The 24,525-nt window shown below is 39.7% G+C and overlaps 2 protein-coding genes across 2 annotated transcripts in view; both read left to right on the top strand.

Moving 5' to 3' along the window:
* Window positions 1-107: 107 nt before the first annotated feature.
* Dpm1 (dolichyl-phosphate mannosyltransferase subunit 1, catalytic) lies at window positions 108-22,964 on the top strand. Its single transcript, XM_020175151.2, has 9 exons — window positions 108-279; window positions 2,411-2,510; window positions 9,202-9,235; window positions 12,749-12,825; window positions 12,909-12,934; window positions 15,257-15,352; window positions 19,273-19,341; window positions 21,076-21,190; window positions 22,676-22,964. Exons 1-9 carry the CDS (start codon window positions 119-121, stop codon window positions 22,778-22,780), a joined length of 783 nt encoding a protein of 260 aa, XP_020030740.1. The 5' UTR covers window positions 108-118; the 3' UTR covers window positions 22,781-22,964.
* Adnp (activity dependent neuroprotector homeobox) overlaps window positions 21,076-24,525 on the top strand; it is a 32,435-nt gene continuing 28,985 nt past the window's right edge. The window contains exon 1 of the mRNA XM_020175149.2: window positions 21,076-21,190. The gene's annotated coding sequence lies outside the window, so the exon portion shown is untranslated. The remainder of the gene's footprint in view (window positions 21,191-24,525) is intronic.

Genomic DNA, 24,525 nt, shown 5'->3' with positions numbered 1-24,525 from the left:
ATCTTTAGATTTAGGACGGACGGATGTCCGTCCCAGCGACATCCCCCTCTTTTCGAATTTGGTACGGTCCGCACTCAGTTGACGTAATTCCGCCTCCGGCACCTCGAGCAGTTCCGCCATGGCCTCCAGGAAGACCGGTCGTAGTCCTCCCAGGTCTCGGCGGGAACAGGAGGGGCGCTCCCCACGACAGGACAAGTATTCGGTGCTTTTGCCCACCTACAACGAGCGCGAGAACCTGCCGCTCATCGTGTGGCTGCTGGTGAAGAGCTTCTCCGAGAGGTAGCGCCCCGCCGCCCTCCCCGAAGAATGACATGAGTTGGCTTCGCGGCCTGGCTGCCGGCCGTTGGCTGCGCGAGGCGGCCCTGCCGGGCCTTTTCCCAGCTCACGCAGGAGGGCTCGAGGAAAGTGAAAGCCGACATTCTCGGGTTCCCTCTGGGTCGTGGGTTCTCTTTGGGTCCTGGGTTCTCTTGGGCTTCGTGAGACTCAGTTGTCTTTATCATAGATTTCCCCCCCCCCCCCGCGCACCTTTTTCTTAGAAGTGCCGCCCCCGTTTTATATGGGAGCGTGGCTTCACTCGTTTTCGGGTGGTCACGATCTGCCGCGGAGGCCGGGAGACCTCGCCCCAGTGCCAGTGCTTATGTAAGCATGGGTTAGGGAGCTACCGCTAGGAAACCTATCTGAAAAGGAGGGAGAAGGGCGTCCTCGCCAATCACGGTCGGATGTTTGGTGTGGTGGTTAATTAGCAACCGTAATTTTGAAGTTTGAGTTTAGAATTGTTGCGCAATTTTTCTAAAACTTCAGAAAATCCTGGTATCAGTACAGGGTAACTTGTTTTGCGGCTAGACCAGTGGGGGCATGCTGTGAAAAAAATCTTTGAAGCATCACACATTATTTTGAAAAGTAGGATTTCATATTGCTGTGTTAGTATTTAGCTCCATCACGTCAGTGGACACAGATTATTTCTAGTTTTTTGTTTGGCTTTTGCTTGACGAACGAGAATGAGGACTTTGTTCCCTCCGTATTTCCAGCAGTTAGAAAAGTACTTAAGCCGGGCGACGGTGGCTCTCGCCTCTAATATAGCTATTCAAGAGGCAGAGATCGAAGCCAGACCGGGCAAATGGTTACCAAGACCCTATCTCGAAAAAAACTATTACAAAAAAAACAAAACAAAAACCCTGACTGGTGGTGAGTTTTTACACAACCTGCACTAGCCAAGAATTTTTCTTTATTAAATGAATGTTGTAGCAAACACTAATACATCCTGCTAACCAGAGGATTATTGAACTAGCATTGTTGGAAATATTGGTGAAAACCATTGCTTTTTTTTTTTGGTGGTGGTGGTGGTGGGAGTGGGGTTTGAACTCTGGGCTTTACACTTGCAAAGCAGGTGCTCTACCTCTTGAACCACACCGTCCAGTCCATTTTTGCTCTGGCTGTTTTGGATATGGGGTGTTAGAAACCCAGGCTGGCCTCGAACCTCTCCATCTTCTTGTTCTCAGCCTCTCAAGTAGCTAGGATTACAGGGGTGAGCTACCAGCGCCCATCTTCCTTGTATTTCTTTAATAACTATATGCACATATGTGGCCCCCTCAAAGTTTAGTTCATAAATTTTTTATTTAATTATCTTTTTCATTTGATTCTGCACGCTTTTGCCAAATAAGGGAAATTAACAATCCTGTAGCCAGATCTTGCTCCTGGTTTGCATTCTGGTTTTACACATTTAAAGTGGGGAGAGGAGTAATTTTGCTTATGAATGGCTCCATTTTGTTTAGGAAATAGACCTCTTTCAGCATTCTACTGGAATTAACATCTTGCATGTTTTGACATGAGCTGTTTTCAAAGTTAAGGCACAGTGGGAGGCTGAAGTCTATTCTTGAAGAATAAATTGGTTTTTGTTCAGTTTTGCTAGAGCTGTTTTAAAGTCTTTTTAACAGCAGAATGTGTTTTCTGGTTGATTTCCTTGCAAGTATTTAAAACAAGATCAAGCAGAAACAATGTTGCCTCGTCTTCACCTTAACCTTCCTGAAGTCTTGGAGAAGGGAGCCAGGAGAGGAGACTTGATAGTGATAATGCCTTCTGTGCAGTATTTAGCCATCAAACATTGTGGACTAGCTGAATGGCTCACCAGCTACTCAGGAGGCAGAGATCAGGAGAATGGAGGTTTGAAGCCACCTTGGGCAAATAGTTTGTGAGACCCTATCTCAAAAATACCCATCACAAAAAAAGGGCTGGTGGAGTGGCTCAAGGTGAAGGCCCTAAGTTCAAGCCCCAGTACCACAAAAAAAAAAAAAGTGGACTAATAAAGCAGTAAATCTCCACTTAAGCTAAGGAGGAATTAATATTTTTAAATTATTTTTAAGCTTAAGACACTGTCTCCAAACATTAATACAAGTTAATTTTTTAATTTTAGTGAAATCAACTATGAAATTATAATCATAGATGATGGAAGCCCAGATGGAACAAGGGATATTGCAGAACAGTTGGAAAAGATCTACGGATCAGACAGAATTGTGAGTTGCATGAACATTTTTCTGTCCTCTGAATTGTGTTTGTGTAGGGGCAAGATGGTGAATGTGATCTATTTGCTTAGAAACTGAAAAGATAAAAGAGCAGCCATCTCTTTGGATTTTAGGTGTTTTTTTCATTGTGTTTAAAATGTTACATGTTTTTGGTATGTTGGGTCAGTGGAAATTTTAAAGCAAAACTGTTTACCTTTGGATGAACTCTGGTTTTGTGACTGATTCTGCAGATAAGTTTTCTTGAATGACAGAATTAAAACATGGAATTAAACAAAGAAAATTAAAGAAGGAGTATTATAGTTAGGCTGCAATTAGTGTCTTTTTTTGGCAGTACTGGGGCTTGAACTCAGGACCTACACCTTGAGCCACTCCACGAGCCCTTTTTTTCTGATGGGTTTTTCTGAGATACGTCTAGAGAACTATTTCCCTGAGGCTGGCTTTGAGCCTCCATCTTCCTCATCTGTGCTTCTTGAGTAGCTAGGATTACAGGTGTGAGCCATCAATACCCGGCTTGCAATTAATGTTTTTTGTTCCCATACTCTTCTTGCACTTTCAGTAGAGACTAACACTGATAGTTGAGAGCATGTAGGTTCTACTGTTTTCATTTGGAACTTGAATGATTTCAGAGCTCTTGGAATTTCAATTTGTATCATTAGAACACTGTGAAAGGAGATTGGGTTTCTGAGCCCTAAATTAGATTTTTCCCCTGTACCTTGAAAACTGTTCTTCTTCAGGAGTACACAGGCATAGCTTAGTGTATAATAGCTTTACAATATTTATTTATTTATTTTTAGGGTTAGCAAGGATTTATTTTTATATAACAGGATAAAGTATGGGGGGCGGGGGTGGAGGAAAAACATTTTCCGTTCCCAGGCAGGAAATGAAAACAGACTCCTCATACTATTTATTTATTTTTGCAGTGCTGGGGTTTGAACTCAGGGCCTACACCTTGAGCCATTCCGCAAGCCCTTTTTTGCGAAGGGTTTTCTCAAGATAGGGTCTGCGAACTATTTGCCCAGTCTGGCTTCCAACCGTGATCCTTCTGACCTCTGCCTCCCGAGTAGCTAGGATTACAGGCGTGAGCCATCGGTGCCTGGCATAATATTTATTTTTGATTACTGATTTGAATTTGTGTTACTATATATTTGTGAATTCTTTGGTTAATTTTTGGGGATTAAGAGCATATACAGTTACAGATTTAACTAGGAAACACAGTCCAGGCGTGAGGTATTTATTAGTAATTTATATTTGTAGTTTATTATAGACCAGTTTCTCAACCTCTGCATTGCTGACGTTAGGACTAGATGAGTCCTTGCTGTGGGCAGCTGTCCTGTGCAAAGTGGAATGTTTAGTAGCATCTCTTTACCTACTAGATGCCAGTAGCAACCCCCCTCTCCACTTGGCAACCAGAAATGTGTCTGGATAGTCAAATGTCCCCTAGGGGATAAAATTGTTGCTTCTCCCCAATGGAGAGCCATTATTACAGAAATAAGTCTTTGGAGAGCAGTTATATTGCATTCTAAGACATGATGATTAATCAAATCATCATAAAAAAACAGTCACCAGATCCATTTTTTTTTGAGGGGTGGGGTCCTGGGGTTTGAACTCGGGGCCTCACGCTTGCTAGGCAGGTGCTCTTACCACTTGAGCCACTCCACCAGCCCTTTTTTGCAGTACTGGGGTTTGAACTCAGAGCCTCCACCTTGAGCCACTTCACCAGCCCTTTTTTTGATGGGTTTTTTTCGAGATACGGTCTCATGAACTGTTTGTTGGGTCTGGCTTCAAACCTCCATGCTCCTTATCTCTGCCTCCTGAATAGCTAGGATTACAGGCATAATCTTACTGTAATTTGATTACAGGTGCAATTTGGGCCTGACCCAAATATTTTTTATTAACTCCAATAATAGAAATAACTTCTACAACTAATGTTTACTGGAGGCCCAAGTCAGTTGTAGGAGATTTTGATAGTGGAGAAGAGTTTGTGGGAAATGTGTTACTCTAACAGCCCTGGTGAATCTATTCTGTACTTTAGATTCTTTCAGTCTCTCACAGATTTGCCATTCACAGATATATGTATTTCAAATCCTCTCTGAAAACCTAACAGAGACTTTAATGCTAAGTTAATATTTTTGGCCAATTTTTCTTTTAGAAGCCATAGGCCAAGCCCACTGGTTCATATTATGTATAGAATATGTTGAGTTATATGCTACTTTTTTAAAATCTGTAACATCAGCATAACATTTGAGTATTTTTATCATAAAACCGTAGCCTTGGGGAGTGATTGATTTTAGGGACTGCCTTTTAAATTGACCTCTTAAATTCTTTTTCCTTTTTTTTGGAGGGGTGGGGCTGGGGTTTGAACTAAGGGCCTTTTGCTTGCAAAGCAGACAGTCTGCTGCTTGTGCCACACCTCCAGTCCATTTTGATCTGGTTATTTTGGAGATGGGGTCTCACAAACTGTTTACCTGGGCTGGCTTGGAACTGCCATCCTCCTGAGCTCAACTTCCCAAGTGGCTAGCATTATAGGCATGAGCCACTGGCATCTGGTGACTTCAAATTCTAAAACACTGGCCTCAAGCAGTTCCATTTTTCTTGTCAACCCAATAAAACTAAAAATAATGAGAAAAGATTAGAATTCACTGTCATGATTTCCCTGTAGTGCCAGGTAAAATTCCCTTTTAGTCATCACTTTATGACCTTTTAATTACACCTGCAGTTCAGTTGTTCAGAAGGCTGAGGCAGAAGGATCACTTGAACCAATCTGGGTTTTTATATATTTTGTTTGGGGGTGGGGGAGGGGGAGAAAAATGATTAAGGACACTATCTGGGAATGTCTCACATAAGCACTCAGCACAGTGGGTTTGTCAGCTTGCCTTGCAAACTGGCTGAAATGAATGCCTCAGAAGAAAGTCAAAGAAGAATCATTCTTTAAATCTCTTTAGGTAAAAGCCATTCATGCTGGCATGTGTCTGTAATCCCAGCACTTGGGAGGCTGGGAGGACCATGAGTTGGAGGCCAGTCTATACTACATAGTGAGACCCAGTCTCCAAAAAAAAGTAACTCTAGGTGAAGAAACTGAAACAAGAGGTTCAGTCATTTTCCAAGGTTACACAGCTAGCCAATAAATGGTAGTGATGGGACATAGCAAAGTTGGGGACACTTAACTCTGAGCTGTTAATAGTCCTTCCAGGGCAGAGAGATCCAAGATTGAAGAATTTCAGCCTTTATGTGCTGAATGCTTCATCCTCTTGATGTGAGATCAGATAAAGCCACCTCTGTTTTGCATTTTTTCCAGTTTTGTTGACGTATAATTGACAAAAATGTATATATTTAAAGTGTGTAATGATATATATGTACACTGTGAAGTGATTACCTTGACCAAGATGATGTACATGTCCAGGATGCCATAGTTTCCCTTTTGTGTGTGTGCATGTGTGCCTGAGTGTGGTGGGAACGCTTAAGATGCATTCTCCTTGTAAATTCTAAGTACACAGTATGACACTGGTGACTGTAGTCACCATGATGTATGTGAGAGCCTTAAAACTTACTCATATTTTAGCATTATTTCATAGTTTACTATTTTTATAAGTTCTGATCATAAAATGTAACACTTTGCTTTGGATTGGAGTTTGAATTCAGGGCTTTGCAAGCAGGCATTCTACTGCTTGAGCCACACCTCTAGTCCACAGTGTTATTTCTTAAACATAACTGTAAACTAAAGAGATTTGACCACTTAAAAATATTAAACTTTTGGTGGGGAGGAAGGTATAAAGGAAAGAGATGGAAGGGTGAATTCAAGTATGATATAGCTGATACATTATTAGAACTTCTGTAAATGCCACAATGTAGCTCCACCCATCACAACAATAAAAAAAGATAAATTTTTAAAAATTAAGCTTTTATTTAAATATTACCTTTTAGCAGGATTACTACCCAAACCAGATAACATTCATTCATAAAATAAGAACTACAAATGTCTAGTATACATAAAATGTAGTTATGTTTTAAACACAGTCACCTAACTTGGTTTATTTTGTATTAGTGATTTTTTTTTTCAAAATTTTCTAAAATTTCATACTTCAAGAATATGTGCCTGGCACTCTCCTAAGCACTAGTCACGAATTCACTGCTTATTCCTTGTGCCAACCCTGTGATGGGGTATCTTTGTGCTCCTTTATGTGCTAGAGTCAACTGACAAGTGAGCAGCATGGTCAGAATTCAAACCTAAGCATTGTGGCTCCAGGGTTCAGGTTCCTCTGCATTCTGTGCTCCCTGCTACAGAAAGGGTTCATCAGACTGAATTGAAGAGGCAAAAATGGGGTCAGGGCTGGTGGTGAGGTTGGAACTATGGAGGCTCTGAAAGTAAAATACATTAAACAGAAACAATTTGAACTTAATATGTAAGAGTAAGTAAGTATAGTCTTACAGAATATAAATGTTACCATGCTGAACTTGCTTTTGATGAGTACTTCCTAATCTTCTGTCACAGTCCCTTCCCTGGGGGAAAGTCAGGTCCATAGTTAGGGTTCCTTGTGTGTGTTTTGGGTTTGAATTCAGAGCTATGCACTACCTGGTATCACTTTTTGTGATTTATTTGTACATATAATGTGTGCATCTTGCATATGTTTTATATATGTGTATGCATCTGTAGAACTAGATAGTGTGGTACTTTTTATTTCTTTTTTGTGGGACTGGAGTTTGAGTCCAGGTCTTCATGCTTGCAAAGCAGATGCTTACAAAGCAGGTATTCTACCACTTGAGCCACAACTCCAGTCCTGTGGGTTTTCTCTGTCCCTCCCTCCTCTCCTTCTCTCCCTTTCCTCCTCCCCTCTCTTTCTTTTCTTTTTTTTTTTTTTTTGGGGGGGGGCGGCGCTGAGTTTGAACTCCAGGCTTCATACTTGCAAAGTTGACACTCTACTGCTCAAGTGATGCTGTCAGTAACTTCATTTTGTTCTGGTTATTTTGGAAATGGGATCTTGTGAGCTATTTGCCTGGGCCCACTGGCCTTGAACTGCAGTCCAACCGATTTCAGCTTCCCAAGTAGCTAGGATTATAGGCATCAGCCACTGGCATCTGGCTTGTTTTTTCTTTTTATTTGCTTGTTTTATTTCATGTTTATTTATTTATTCATTTATTTTGGCAGTACTGGGACTTGAACTCAGGGTTTCATACTTGCTAGGCATGTGCTCTACCACTTGAGCCACTCCAGCAGCTTTGTTTTTTCTTTTTCAACACAATGCAGTCTTCCTGTAATAACTTCTGATGGTATCTTGGAGATAATTTGTTAGTAGAGTTTCACATTTGTTTTAATTGCATCAATAATATTCTTACCAAATGCAGCATTGCTTAAGAATGGACATAAACCTTTGAACTTTCTGAAAATTTATAATAGAGTGATCTTTTTAAGGAAAGATTTTTCCAGCTGAAATAGGGATATAGGAAATCTCAAATGAGCTTTAAAAGATTTGCTTTTTTAGGACAGATATCAGATGGAGTCAGTATTTTGTCAATAACTATCAGTCATAAAAGTAAATAAAATCTGGCTGTCATCTGACATAGCCTGTTGGATTTTGTTCACACTTGTAGATTAGTGTTTGGATATTTATTTCTCCTTTCTATAAGCTCTTACTTGACAAGATTATATTATATCCATCTTTGTTCCTTCCTCAGACCTACAGCAACTTGCATGTAGCTTAAAAAAAAATCCATTTTGCTTGAATTGAACTGAAAGTGCTTTGTTTAGAGATCTGAGACATCCTGCTCATCTATGGGCAAATGCAGAAGGGCACAAGATCTGCTCACTAGTTTCTAACCAAAAGGCCCATGCTAAACAGTAAAGTCAAGGTCTGAATATGAAACAGAAAGTTTACAAAGCAAAAACTAAGTACTTGACAAATAAGAGAAGAGAAAGAATTTAACTTTTTTTTTTAAAAACAATATCACATGTTGCTAGGCCAGTAGAGAATGAGATGTCCAAGTACAAAGCCAAAATAAGTTATGGTAGAAGAGTGGTCTCAGCATTTGAAGTCACAAAGGGAATTGGAGAATTAAACATAGCTACCAGATACTCCAAAAAGGCATAGTGATTTAAAGCCTCAGTTTTTCTAGAAAAGAATCAATACACGTTATTTAAAATTATAGATCAAGTAATAGATGTAAAGATAATATTAAATTGAGCTCTGGTGGCTCATACCTGTAATTCCAGGTACTTGGGAGGTTGAGATGGGTAGGATTGATGTTCAAGACCAGCCTGGGCAAATAATTTGTGAGACCCCATCTCCAAAATAACCAGAGCACAATGGAGTAGAGGTGTGGCTTAAGCGGTAGAGTGCCTGCTTTGTAAGTGTGAAACCTGAGTTCAAATCCTAATCCTGCCAAAAAAAAAAAAAGAAAAGATAGTATTAGATAAAATGATGGGTTGCACCAGAAAAAACATCAAAAATTCACCTGCAGGGTTAGGGTTACAGATGTTCCTCTTCTACAAAAGCTGTGTTTAGCTATTTGGTTTGATACAAAACACCTTTTTTTAATTTGGCAAAAAAATATTAGGAATACTCTGCTTTAAGGTTTATATAAGTGCAGCTATATTTCTCTTAAAATGTGTATATACTTACAGGAATAAAATAAAATTTAAAATAGATTGTGTTTATTTGTGTTGAAATGTTGTTTCTTCTTCCTATAGCTTCTAAGACCACGAGAGAAAAAGTTGGGATTAGGTAAGTGGAAACTCTTAACACCTTATTTCTTCCACTTGCTTTGGTAAAATTACCCAGTTTGTATTTTCTCAGTTTGGAACAGGGCCAAAAAACTGTAACCTTCTGTGATGGTTTTTAATGATCTTAATAACATTTAAATGGTTTTAAGTTGAGTCGCCTGTGTAGGTTAGGGCCCACTCAGGAAAACAGAAACTACTGTGTTTCAGTCAAAGGGAATTTAATACATGAACTCTGGTTCTACCAGTAAAGGAACTCTTGAGAAGCCATTTGGAACAGAGAGGCTACTATGGGAATAGTAATAAGTTGCTACCTATCACCCCTTGAGGATGATGAAGCAACAGTGGGAAGAGACTGAGAAAAGACAGTGGTTGATTTTTAAAGCCCAGGAACTTGGTCTACTCAGAGGGAGCTAGAGAGAGGGGGCAAAGGAGCCTGGCAGGAACAGGACTCCTGGAATATACAGTCAATGCTTGGGTCCTGAGTAAGAGGGAGAACACTTAGACTTTCCCTTTTTCCCTCTTTGCAGTCTTCTACTTGAATCTCCTAAAGCTGTCTAGAAGCCAGTTGAAGAGAGAACCTGGTGCTGTTGGCTCAATTCTGTAATCCTAGCTACTTGGGAGACAGATCAGAAGGATTGCAGTTTGAGGCCAACCCACGCAACAAAAGCAAGACCCTATCTCAAAAATACTCAACACAAAAATGGCTGGTAGCATGGTTCAAGTGGTAGAGTGCCTGCCTAGCAAGCATGGATCCTGAGATCAGACCCCAGTACTGCCAAAAAAAGAGGAGAGAGAGAGAGAACCTGGCAAATACAATTCTCTACAATATAGCATAGTGTAGGAAAGGGCCAGAATATTGCTTTAGCTGTTGACCTTTGAGCATTCTTTATAAGTTGAAAAGATGACTTTATTTCTAAAGAGAAAGTTTCCATCTTAAACCTAGGGCCTTTTAGAATATCTCAGGTGAATTCAGTCGTTTTAAGATAAAATTGAATTCCTTTATTTCTGCTCTTGGTCACAGTTGGTCACAGTTGAGGTCACAGTTGAGGACTGGTTATACGTTTTTTGCAGCACTGGGGTGGAATCCAGTGCTTGATGAATGGTAGGCAAGGGCTCTGCCACTAGCTACACTTCTGGCTTAGAGAATTGGTACACTTATATTTTGATTGTACTGGAGTTTGAACTCTGCCTCATGATTGTTCAAGTGCTCCACCACTTGAGGTATGCTTATAGTAGTTTTCAGGGCCAGGGGCCAGCTTCAAACTTCATCCTCCTACCTCTGCCTCTGCCTCCTGTGTACCTGGGATTACAGCTGTATTCCACCATGCCTGGCCTCAGAATTGGTATTCTTTCAGTGAAAAAATTGGGGGAGCATGGAGAAAACAATAATTTTTAAAAATTGAAATCTGCTGTCGTGAAGACTGCAGTTCCCTGGCGTTGGGGAGTATTCTGAAAATCTGAATCCAGAGGGTTGTTTGGGTAAAATACTGAAGAGGCTACCAAGAGTTATCGACCAGTCACACACACTAAAAAGCTATGGATAATTACTTTTTTTTTCTTTTTGTTTTTTATTACCTTTTTTTGTTTGTTTTTTTAATGGTACTGGGGTATGAACTTAGATCTTTGCCCTTGCTAGGCAGGTGCTTTACGGCTTGAGCCATGGCTCCAGCCCCGATAGTTATTTATCCAAAGTTGTTAGAAAAGCTTAGTCTTTCTGGGCTCAGATGGCTAATGCCTGTAATCCTAGCTAGTCAGGAGGTAGAGATCAGGGGACCTGGTTCAAAAATAAATAAATAAATAGATAGATAGATAGATAGATAAATAAAAACAAAAATCTTCATCTTCTAATAAGATAACTTGCGTTTTTTAATTCATATATATAACTGCACATAATTATGGGATACGTGTGATGTTGCAGACTGTCTGTACAATGTGTAATGGTTAGACATGAATCATTTTTTTGTGTTGGGAATATTCAAAATCCTCTCTGAGATACTCAGCTGTCAACCATTGTTACCCTACTATGCCATGAAACACTAGAAGTTACTCCTCCTCTTTTTATTTATTTTTTTTGCAGTATTGGGGCTTGAACTCAGGGCTTATACTTTGAGCCACTTTTCGTGATGGGTTTTTTCGAGATAGGGTCTCGTGAACTATTTTCCTGGGCTGTCTTTAAACCTCGATCCTCTTGATCTCTGCCTCCTGAGTAACTAGGATTATAGGTGTGAGCGACCAGTGCCCGGCAGAAGTTATTCCTCCTAATTGTGATGATTTGGGGCTGGAGAATACAGGGATTACCAAATCTTGCTCTAGACCAGTAACCTGCCACATCCCCGCGAGGGAAACTTCAGGTACAACATACCTAAATAATTGCTAGCTGTGCCTTTGGCCTTCTTCATGAGAGCAGGATAGTGGCTGAAGGAAGAAGACTCAGTGGGCAGCTTTTGTGGAAACGGACTTGGAGTGCTGGGGCGAGCAGAAGTGGGAGGCTCTAGGTCGCCAGTCAGGCATCAGCTGATAGTATCTGCAAGGAATGTAAAGGTGGGGCCAAGAGGACAGAATCGAGGGGTAGGCTGGATACAGAATCAGTAGCACTTCGTTACAGTTGAGAAATCATTGCTAAAAGCATGAATCAGTGATCATTAGTCAGGTGTCTAGTGCTACTTCCTGGGAAGTTGCAAGGGAAGAATTTTTGGGAATGATTTTGGAGATTTATGTTTGAGATTTCTCAAATAGGCAGGTGAAGGTAGCACATAGGAAGCGGACATGTGAATCTAGAGCTGGAGAGGAGGCCTGGCCTTCGTGTGTCTTGGGGACATTAAGGAGTAACAGCATAAAGGGCTTTGACACCATTTCTTTGCTGAACTGAAATGGCAGGTGCGATTTTTTTTTTTTTTTTTTTTTTTGGTGGTCCTGGGATTTGAACTTAGGGTCTTCACCTTGAGCCACTCCACCAGTCCGTTTTTGTGAAGGGTTTTTTTCAAGATAGGGTCTCATGAACTATTTGGTCTTTTTTTTTTGGCGGTACTGGTGTTTGAACTCAAGGCCTCACCTTTGCCAGGCTTGCTAGTCAGATTCTCTACCACTTGAGCCACTCCACCAGCCCTCCAATGAACTATTTGGCTGGGCTGCTAGGATTATAGGCGTGAGCCAGTGGTGCCTGGCACGTGTGGTGTTTTTTTTTTTTATTAAATTAGTATCTGAATGCAGAATAGGTAGCCAGCTACCTTTTTTTTTTTTCTTTCTTTTTTTTTCCTGATACCAGGGATTGAACTTGGTCTTGTACTTGCTAGGCACGTGAGCCACACCTCCAGGCCATGCCAGCTATCTTCTTGATTATATTTGTAATACGTGCAAACTATATTACTTAAGATGGACAGTTACCAATTTACTTCCACTTTTATAGGACTAATGCTTGTTTTTTGGGTGCTAACTTGATTTCTTCCTTGATCAAATACATGCTCAAGCATTTCTGGTGATTTTTATTAACAACTATGAATACTTGCATTTTTAGGGACTGCATATATTCACGGAATGAAACATGCCACAGGAAACTATATAATCATTATGGACGCTGATCTCTCTCACCATGTGAGTGGTATATTTTTTATTAGCTATTTAACATAGTCATACTCTATTTTACTGACTTATTGTTTATTTTTTCTAAATTTCAGCCAAAATTTATTCCTGAGTTCATTAGGTAGGTACTGTTTCTAATATTTGAAAGACTTATGGAAACCATTTATCTTCCTGGGTTTGGAGTTTTCATTTCTTATTCTTTAATTAAAAATGTACATACTTTAAAATTTCTATCAAAAATATAACCAGCATACAGATTTGAGACTCATATATGTAGGTAATATGATTAAATGATATATTTTAGGACCTCTGAGGGGCAAATCAACAGATAATTACTTTGCTAACTAGATTTTTTCAGACTACAAAAAAGATGAATTCCCTGTTGGCTGGAATTAAGTCTTGAATCGTTAGAATAAAACACCATGGCCAAATAGGGTTTGTTCAGGAATGCCAGAATAGTTATTATAATGTATTCCACAATATAATTGACTTATGTTAGAAAGAACCAGCATGATTATTTGGACTTGCTAAAGATTTTTTATTTGCTACCTTTTGCTAATAAAAACTTAATAGAGGGAAACCACTTAAGCATGATTAAGATGGCCTAGTCCTAATGTAAACATTGTACCAGATAGTAAAATACCGAATCATTTCCAGTAAGTTCACTAAGATGAATATGCCACTGTCATTATACGTGGATATTTTAAGTCATACAGTAAGAGAAAAATTGTGGGGGTGAAGGGGAAAAAATTTAGGTAGATATTGGAAAAGGATACAAAATTGTGTTTGTTCGAAGGTGATAAGTTAATTTCTTAGAAAATCCAAGAGACCAAGAAACCTCTATCATTAACAATTTGGAAACTGTTCTGAGAATAAGCTAAATACAAAAGGAATCAGATCATGTCCCTATCCTGTTTAGAGTACTTGAGGGAGAGCACAGTCACACCTGGGAAAAAATCCAAACTCCCTTGTCCCTCAAACCTTGTGTGAGCTGGCCCCTGCCCCCTTTTCTGACTTCATCTTATGCCCCCTCACCTTTGCTTTCATGGCCACAGGCATACTCCTTCACATCCCAGTTCACAGAGCTGTATGTTGTTTGCTTAAAATGCTCTCTCCCTGCTCCTTAATGGCCAGCTTCTTCTCATCCTTTTACTTCTGCATCAAGTTGCTTTCAACCTTCTCTGTGTATAGCTCTAAGTCTCAAATGCTTCTTTGACCAGTTAATGAAATAAAAACAATATAGTAGAAAATGGGTGAAGACATACAAGCAGGCCTTATGTAGAAGAAACTCAGATGGCTACAAATAAGAGAAGTTCTCCCTGTTACGCAATCAAGAAAATGCAAATGACAGAAGTAATGTATTATCCATTAATTTCTAAATTTAAAACTTCTAGAGCAGTAATATCCAGTATAATAAAGTGATTTAAAAAAAAATGGACACACTCAGATACTGCTGAAGGAAGTATGAGTTGCTCAAACCTTTGTGGAAAATAATTTCTATCAATGTGTTAGAATTAAAAATAATCAAGAGCTTTGTTTTGGTCATTCCAGTACATACATTTTGGAGAGTCTAAGCCTCAAAGTGTGTATTTTTAAGAATGTTTATTGTGGCATTATTCATTGTGGTTTTGTTGTTGGGGATGAAGGGAGCCTACCATGAAAACAATTACAGAGGTCTGTGTTGAATAAACTCCCCTCCCCCACCCCTAACCCCTGTTGTGCTGGGGTGTGAATTTAGGACCTTGCGTTTGCTAGGCAGGTGCTCTACAACTTGAGCCACACCTCCAGTCTTAGTCTGGACTATTTGTTTTTGGCAGCTATGAAAAGGAATGGGAACTGGGTGTGGTGATATATACCTATAATACCAGCATTCTATAGCCTGGGGCAGGAGAATTGGTAATTTGAGGCCATCCTGGGCTATAGAATGAGACCCTGTGGGGATGTCCATGATTCCATGATGAAAACTAAGTGATGAAAACTGTCACAAAGTGGACTTTATGGATTCTAACTTCGTAAATGTAACCAAAACCTTTGGTATGTGTGTGATGGATTTTCTGTAAGCAAAGAGAAAGGCCTAGAGTGATAGCATGCTGTTTTAGCATTGCATTTTCTTCAGGGGGAGCATTAATATAATGGATGAGGACTGGAGAAACCTTGTAGGGTGGCTTTGCATGGTATAATCCGAAAATAGTGGTGTTTTATTTTTTTGTTTAAAAATGAGTACAAGAAACAGAATGAGAGTTGAAAGCCCCATTTCAAAGTACATCGTCCTTTTCCTTTGGCCTTGTGCTTTTCCTCTGCTTCCTTTCATAGCTCTGTGTGTGTGTGTGTGTGTGTGTCTGTCTGTCTGTCTGCCTGCCTGCCTGCCTGCCTGTCTCATAAAAAGGCCTGTGAAAAGCTCAGTAGCTTTTTCCAATTGACAGTTAATTTTCTTTTTCTACAGGAAGCAAAAAGAGGGTAATTTTGATATTGTCTCTGGAACTCGCTACAGGGGAAATGGAGGTGTATATGGCTGGGATTTGAAAAGAAAAATAATCAGGTATGCGTGTCTGTGTGTGTGCTGTAATGTCTGTTAGTGTAACTTTTGGAAATAGAGTGTTTGTATTAAGACTATCATGGTGCCTTTAGATTTGTGGGATTGGGTTATACTGCAGGTAAAAATCCCGGGTAGCTTCTTGCCTGCAGTTTTTCATTTGCTTAGATTTTTATTCTGGATGTTTTTTCATTAAGGAAAAAGTAGCACAAACCCTTGAGCCTTTGATAAAAGTGGTCTGGTCACACAGAAGTCATTGCTGGGCATTAAGTCTTATTTCTTGTCATCTGACTCTTTGGACAGACTAGGAGAGTTCCCCATGTATGTCATGAGACACTTTTATAATTTCACCTTTTACTAAGTAGCGTAAAGCGGTGGGGCTTTTGGGTCAGACAGACCTGGGTTAACCAACATTTGTTTCTTTGTTTTTCTTTTTTGTTAACATTCTGTTATTTAATTACCTGTTACCTTATACATCTTAACTTTTTTTTTGTTTTTTTAAGCGGGACTGGGGTTTGAACTCAGGGCTTCACACTTGCAAAGCAGGTGCTCTACTGCTTGAGGCACTTCTCCAGGCCATTTTGCTCTAGTTATTTTGGAGAGGGGGTCTTGTGAACTATTTGCCCTGGCAGAGCTCAAACTGAGATCCTCCTGATCTCAGCATCCACAAGTAACAAGGATTATAGGACTGAGCCACCAGCGTCCAGCTATATTTTACCTATCTAAGCTTTACTTTCTTCATCTTAAGATGGAAGAAAACCATCTTTTGGTTTTCTGGTACTAATAACAGACATCCCACAGTTCAGTGACAATAACTCACCATTCTGTGGATTGGCTGGTTGCTCAATCACATGGTTTCCTTAAGCCTGAGGGTCAGCTGTGTTGGCAGGTCCTAGATGACCAGTTAGTGCTGGTCACTGGGCCTTTAGTTCTGAGCATGACCTCCATCAGAAGGCCAGACTAGCTTCTTTACATGGCATCCTAGAGCAGTGTCCAAGGATACAAAGGCAGAAGCTGCAAGCCCCTTGAATGTTAGCCTCTGGGGCTCATGCACAAACCAGGTGAGGGAAGAGAATCCCTCATGAAGGAAAGACAAATAATTTTTTGTCAAATTTAATCTATCTCACTTTTCAGGATTATGGGAAGGTGACGTGTTCCTATCATTAATATCTTTTATTACCCATTTCATTCCTGTAGAATGAAATGTAGAGTCCATCTCAGTTCTGCCTCCATTATGGAACTTGGAGTAGTCTTTTAGAGTACTCAAAAGCTGTAATCTTCTGTGAAATGAAGAGGTTGGACAAGATTAGTTTTCTGTCCTGCTCTAACATTTGAATCATGTGGGGAGAAAGTCATACACAGCTACCTCATTTGTCCTCTCTTGTCCCTCCCAGTACAGGCCATTTGAATGAGACTCTCCAAAGGCAGAGCAAAGCATTAGTGTGTTTCACATGCTCCCCCGACGAGTCTGTTGTTCAGCCAAGGTTGAGAACAATTTAGCTACTCACCTGATACTTAAAATTGAGGAGCCTTAGTCAGAGACACATTCCAACCTTTGTGTTTAGTTGTACGTGTTTATAGTTGCTTATGTCTGCACTCTCCTTGGTGTGTAAATTCTAGGTCTCACTAACATGGCCCAGAATTGCAATTCAGACTCATGCCTAAAGGACTTTTATGAATTGTAATCAAAACACCACGGTTGAAAGCCAGGCATGGAGGTGCATGGCTTTAATTCCAACACTGTAGGTAGAGGCAAAAGGCTGTATAGCAAGACCCCATCACAAACCAAAGTAAAACAAAAAATAGAAATTTGAAAGAATACATGCACTTAAACACCCATTCCTTAGCTTAAACCCATGAAGGGCCAGGGAGTAAACTGTCTCATCACATTCATATAGCTATAGAAGCACCCTGAAGGGAGAACGTTTTTGTTAGACATCATCTCAGCTTTGTTCCCTGACCTTGAGATTTATATAAAGATAATCTTTGCCAGGGAGGCCTTGGCTTTGTAGAGAAACTTCACTTTCAGACTGTCCCAGAAAACTTTTCCTGAAGCTGAGTGTGCTGAGTGTAGTACAGAAGTCACTTTCTTCAGGCAGATGACATGTTTTTGAAATGTTAATAGCTGTTAGTGATTAGTGCCTATGGTTGATACTCAGTTGGGTTTGAAGTAATTACCATAATGCTGCTGTTATGGACTGAGGAGATAGATGAGTTTGGAAGTTATCTTGAGGACATGGGATCATTGTCCCTATCAATAGAGAACAGAGAGCTTGCTCTCTCTCCCTCCCCTTGATATTTGATTTCCCAGTCTCCAAAACTGAGAAATAAATTTGCATAATTTAAGCCATCTGGTATAAGGTATTTTCTTACAGTAGTCAAGCAAACTAATAAGGCCTAGGGAATATGTCAGTTTCTAGAGATTACCAGAAACCAAGATGCTGTCCTATTTGTATTCTTTTTTTTTTTGGTGGTATTCAAGGTTGAACTCTTGGCAGGTGCTCCCCCCACCACATGAGCCATATCTGTCTGGACTGGTCCAGGCAGAGATCCTCCTATTTATGGTTCCCACTTAGCTGGAATGACCAGCTGGAAACACCATACCCAACTTCTTTTATTGAGATGGGGTCTTGGTAATGTTTTGTCAGTGAAATTGAAGTGTTTGACCCAAGGCTCAAACTCTTGGGATTCCACATGCCATCTCTGGCCGCTAGCTCCTAAACACCAAATAAAGAGGCATGGTGAAGGCAGAGAAAGGAGGTTTATTACACGGTTCAAGACATGCCATGGGAAGAGGCAAAGTAAGATGCTAATTTTCAGCCATCTTCAGGGTATAGACATGGGTTATAGGTTCAAGTAGACAAATGAACTGGTAGCAGGGGACAAAGAGATACATAAACAGTCCCAGTCACAGGTGTGTGCTGGTTGACCATTATCTCAGTCCCAGGGTTCTGAGAAGGGTTCTGGAGAAGATGTTACCACTGTCATTTGAGGGAAGCAGTCTGGTTCCCAGGAGATGATTGTTCCTGTTCCAGGGTGCAGCCTCATCATTACAGGTAATTGGCCTCCTTTAGAGGGGTGGTCTGTCCTGTAAGGCTCTGCTGTTCCTTATGGGAAGTCTCAGTCCCTTGTCATAAAGATGGTATCAGTTCTGTCCTTTCTGGAATCCAAGGTGATTGCAAAGGGAGTGGCTTAGAGCACAGACAAGTACAAGATGGAGGCAGGATGCCATGCTTCTCCTGTTTTTAGTTAATTCGTGTGCCCAAGTAAAGAGTCTGTGCTTTTTAGCAAAAGCAGTTTAAGCACCTCTTACACCAGGATTGGCCTCAAACTGTGATCTTCCCAGTCTCCTCCCAAGTAGCTTATAGGCAGAAGCCACCATACTCAGCCTTGCATATTTTCTTTAAGGTATGACCTGTTACCTAGGTGAAAATTCTGTCTGTGGTTATTGGAATCTGAAAAGGAAATTCTGTCTTGACAAATTCCTTATCAAGTCCCTGATCTCTTTTTCTGTCTGACAAGATATACCAGTTCTATTTGGCATATTTGTAGCTAAAGTTTGGAAGGATGGTTACTTGATTGGTCTCTTCTAAATTTCACTGTCAAAAAATGAAATTCCCTGTTTTTTTGAAAAATGATTATCACAAGTCATTTCATTGACTAAAAATTTCTTTGTTCTAGAGAATTGACATTTCTGTGAAACTAGCAGTGGATTTATGAACTTCTGTCTTGTTTGTTTATTTACTTACTATTTATTTATTTTCATAGCACTGGGGTTTGAACTCAGGGCCTTGCACCAGCTAAGCAGGCCCTCTACCACTTGAGCCACGCCCCAGCTGTATTGTAGCATTTTTAGTGCTCTGCTCTTGGATATACTTCTCTTCTTTCTAAATTATACTTAATAACAAAAGTCTTTTATTTGGCAGCCGTGGAGCCAATTTTATAACTCAGATTTTGCTGAGACCAGGAGCATCTGATTTAACAGGAAGTTTCAGGTACAGTGGAAGCTTCTACTATTTATAACTTTTTATATAAATTACTTGTGTTTCAAAGGGCTGTTTTAAAGATGCTTTTCTTTCCTTCAACGTTCTAGAGAAGCCTAAATGTCTTCAATGAGGAACTGCTTTTTCTTAAAAAGTTGAATGTACTTTGCAGGTATGAAGCCCTGAGTTCAAATCCAACTCTCATCCCTCTGGCCCCCTCCCCCCAAAAAGATGTTGAATACAGGACTTACAATACTTAGAATACTATACTGCATGTACTCAGTAATTTCCTATAGTTTATATAAATACTTAGAGCATTGTGTGCAGACAAGTTAAATATTTATCTAAAGCCTTTTCCATTATCCTCTTCTCCATATATACATATGCATATGTGCTGTGTTTGTCTTAGAAGCCAAACGGTAGGATAGCCTTACAGCAAACCTGAAATAAAGTCTGGGTTTCAGGCTGACACCCATCGGCGCTGTAGGTCCACATGGTCTTAACTTCACAGAGCACAAAGTTATGCCAAACTGCCTCCCTGCCCACTGATTTAAGTAAATCAATGAGGAAAGAAAACAGGGATCTCTTTGCTATTCAGTTACTGAAGAAAGTGATGCACTCACCCTCAGGACTTCCCAGCTCCTCTGTCTTTGTGAATCTGGTTAGCTCTGTTTGACCTTAGGTTGTGCATTGGCCCTTTGTATAACCTCAGCTGTCCATACAACAATCCCACCAGGATCCCCTCCCTCCATCCTGTGATACCTACTTCCTGTCTTTCCTCAGCTTAATCAACTCAGCCCTGAGGGACTTGCTTTATCTTTGGGAATGGATTAAGACAATCTCAGAAGTAGAGGTTTATGGGGGAAATTCCTTAATCACTGGCTTTCTTTTTGGGTGGTACTGGAGTTTGAACTCAGGGCCTCATACTTGCTGGGCAAGTGCTCTACCACTTGGGCCTCTCTACCACTCCACTGGTTTCTTTCTGGCCATCTGGTATATATTGTTGCTACTTTATCATCTACAGCTCTGTTGTGCAGTATTTGGAACAGCCTCTCCCCTTTCAACTACAAATACAAATGTAAAATATTATTTTTTGTTCTGTTTGTTTTTGCAGTACTGGCATATGAACTTGGAGCCTCATGCTGGCAAGGCAGGTGCTCTATCACTTGATCCACTCTGCCAACTCTTTTTGTGTTGGGTATTTTTGAGATAGGATCTCAAGAACTATTTGCCTGAGGCTGACTTCAAACCTCAGTCCTCTTGATTTCTACCTCCGGAGTAGCTAGGATTACAGGTGTAGCCACCAGCTACAAATACAGATTTTAGGAAAATTTAAAGGTAAAAGTAATAAGGTAAAAAAAATTTACCTTATTTTAATAATTCCTGATAGTATTAAAATTCTCTAGAAAATACTAAGAATTCATTTTCAGAATTATAAATTACTTAGCACACATTTCATGGCCTTTCTTGCTTGACAAAAAAGCATGGCTGCTTTTTTGGTGGAGTGACTCAAGTGGTAGAGCGCCTGCCTACAAGCATGAAGTTCTAGCTTCTGAGTTCAAACCCCAGTGCTGCCAAAAAAGAAAAAGAGGTATCATAGTCATTTAACTGTGAGAACTTTTCTGTATACCAATGGCTAGTGGAAATTCTAGGCTTAATAAGTATCAGTGAACTCTCTGAAAGCTCAAGATACATGTACACAAGTGTGGTTATCCAAAAGTTTATAGATATTCTGATTTCTTACAGATTATACCGGAAAGAAGTTCTACAGAAATTAATAGAAAAATGTGTTTCCAAAGGCTACGTCTTCCAGATGGAAATGATTGTTCGGGCAAGACAGTTTAATTATACTATTGGTGAGGTAAGTAGGAGGATGTTGTATTCCCTGTAAGGGAATAGTAAAGTTTAGACTTTTTACAAAAAGTTTTAATCTTTGGCTAGGAGCCACTGTCTCACGCTTGTAATCCTAGCTACTTCCTTCTGGAGGCTGAGATCTGGAGGATTTGAGGCCAACCCTGGCAAATACTTAGCAAGACCTTATCACCAAAACACTCAGAATAAAATGGACTGGAGGTGTGGCTCAAGCAGTAGAGCGCCTGCTTTGCAAGTGCAAAGCCCTGAGTTCACACCCCATTCCCACCCAAAAAAAAGAAAAAAAAAAGTTTTAACCTTCATAACTGCTCAGTTAATACCTTGGATGTATACTTGGTTGGCATGTCCATTCACTACAAGGTGAAAAATGAAATCTTTTTTGGCAGTATTAGGGTTTGAACTCAGGGCCTTGCACTTGTTAGGCAGGTGCTCTGCCACCTGAATCATGCCTGCAGTCCTTTTTTGCTTTAGTTATTTTTCTGAAAGGGTCTTGAGTTTTTGCTCAGGACTAGCCTTGGATAGCGATCCTCCTTACCTACGCCTCCGGCACAGCTGGAAATAGAGGCTTGAACCACCAATGCTGTTGGTTAAGATGGGGTCTTGCTTACTTTTTCCCAGATTAACCTCAAATTCAGTCCTCCTGATACATGCCTCCCCAGAAGGTAGAATTAGAGGCAGGAGCCACTGCTCCTGGCTTATACCCATTTCAAATGAAAACATTTGACCCATTGATATTTAACACATTATCTAAAGGTAGCTTTTCCCTTTAAATAATTAAGTTAGTACTACCTCCTCCACCTTAGCCCTTTCTTCTGACCAAATCAGTGTTTTAGTGTGAGTCTTTTAGCTGTTTTTCCTCTTGTAGCCAACAGTCACTGTACTTTAAAATGAGTCCCACACGTCCATTTCCTGAGAGTAAATGAAAGTGGCCAGAGATAACATAGCACAGAGCTGGGGTGGGATACAGGGTGGGGTTGGGGGAAACACACATATTTCGGGCTGGTTGGTGAGCTTTTAGGAAGACGACTCCTCATTTGCACTAAACTCTTGTTCACAGTAAGAAAACAGCCACCCTAGAATGCTACTTCTCATGGAGGGAAGTTATAATTATGAGTTTTCATTTAATGCTGCAGCATGACAAACTGAAAAAACAAAGTGAAAGGCCATTTTACTTTTTCTGGTATGGTTTTTCCTTGAAATGCAGTCTGAAACCTGAGTAAAGCAACATCATATTCAGGGGTGGTCCTTTTGAAACAGTTGTGGATTTGGTTCTTAGGACCTATTTTTAAGATAGTAAAATATGTGTGTGATTTAAGGATCCACATAGTAGCTTTGTGAATCTCCTAGCTGAACTTAGTTGAAGCCCTTTTGCTGTAGGCCTGACTCTTTTTCTGTTGCATGGCAATGGTGGTTTACCTGCTGCACTTCTCTTCCAACTTTTTGAAAACTGACTTTGATTATATTTTTTAACCAGGTTCCAATATCATTTGTGGATCGAGTTTATGGTGAATCCAAGTTGGGAGGAAATGAAATAGTCTCTTTCTTGAAAGGATTATTGACTCTTTTTGCTACTACATAAAAGAAAGTTTTTCATTTATACCTACCATGTTCATTTCAATTTAAACATAAAAAGAAGCCTGGTTACTGATTTTTATAAAATGTACTCTTAGACCATGAACATAAGGTAAAGTAAACATCATGCAAATATTTTCTCTAGAGAAACTCCATTTTATATTTCAAATTAAAATTAAGTTATTGGTTTAGTGAGTGATGTTCTCAGTTTTTGTTACATTTTGCTGTATGATGACCTATAAATAAATGCATATGGGTTTTTACATAACATGTTGCTGCTTTCATTACAGTATGTGGAGGCAAAGTTTCTCATATGGGAAATAATCTGAAATATGTGTTATAAAATCCATATTCATAGCTATTTATACTTAATAGATGTTAAAAAAAAAAGGAAGGTAAATATTTATGAAATCCATATGGCTTTTTTGCATGGATCAAAAAAGAAATACAGATCTCTGTCCTTTCTTTAAAAATGTATCAAATTTGTTGAAGGAGATATAATATACTTAGAGCAGACGCTCAGAGTGGGGTTTGAATTGGTGACTATGTCATGTACTTCAGATTGAGTCTGTTTAAGTTGTATATTGTCAACTGGAAAACACCTTGGTGGCAGTTGACTACAAAGCTGTTGTTTTGTTTTGAGCAATAATTTCTATCAGTAAGGAAAAATATTTTGCCTTGTTTTAATTCAAAATACTTGTTTTCATATTTCAAAACCTTTAACAAAGCTCACATCTTTGCTAATGCTACAGAGCTCCTCTCTGTAGCTGTTTTGCCTGTTAAAATGAAGGATGAGTTGGTCCATTAAGCTATAGCAAAAAAATCCATTTGCCCACCTCCTCTAACATGGGTATTTCAAAAAAGATCAGTTAATTTGTAACTGTAGTGTAGGTTTTGGGTCATGCAGTGTCTTTTAAAATTTGAGTAAGGACATCTTCAGACGTAAAAAGAGAAGTCTCTTAAGTTACTTAACCACATTTAGTGAAGAATATTCTTATGTACTACATTTTCTTGGCTTAATTTGGTTGCTAAAGAAATTGAAAGTGTGATCTTTCCCCCTTTTTTTGGGGGGTGGGTGGCATAGCTGGTGTTTGAACTGAGGCCTTACACTTGGTAGTGCTCTACCACTTGAGCCACTCCACCAGCCCATGATTTTTCATTTACATCTCTCTGGTCCTGCCAGAAATTAATACTAAACTAAACCCTTTGCCAGTTTGAACATTCAAACCTCTCTTATACTCCCATAGTGGGACCTATAACACGGTCTCATAAGGACCACTAACATTCTAGTTCCCTTTTGCAGAGAGCTGTTCAACTAGCCCTTGGGGACCAACTTTCCTTGAAGAAGTAACTTCTTTCACCATTAATAACAATTGGAGATTCATCAGTGTTTGATGTAAAATTAGTTTCAAACTACAAAAATAGGATTATAATCTCTGTTTTCTTTTGGAGTATTGAAAACTATATATTCTTTAAACCTAGAGTTAAGTTTTCAAGGTCATATAGACAGAACAGAAACTAGCCCTCAGAGAACACAGTAGAGAGAGTATAACTTTTCTTTTTCATCTTATTTCCACAATCTTATCAACACTATCACCATTGGAATTCACTGAGTATTTGAACAGTGAGCACTTTCACCATTTGGAAGTCATTCAGAAAAGAATCTGGACTATTGTGCATTTCTGTAGTAAATCTGGTGACTTAAACACTGTTAAATCTTTATAAACATCTTCTTATGAATCCAGCATCCCT

The sequence above is a fragment of the Castor canadensis genome, chromosome 5, assembly GCF_047511655.1.
Source record: "Castor canadensis chromosome 5, mCasCan1.hap1v2, whole genome shotgun sequence".
Classification (NCBI taxonomy): Eukaryota; Metazoa; Chordata; class Mammalia; order Rodentia; family Castoridae; genus Castor; species Castor canadensis.
Note: the sequence above shows the minus strand (reverse complement) of the source record. Positions and strands in the feature narration are given on the sequence as shown.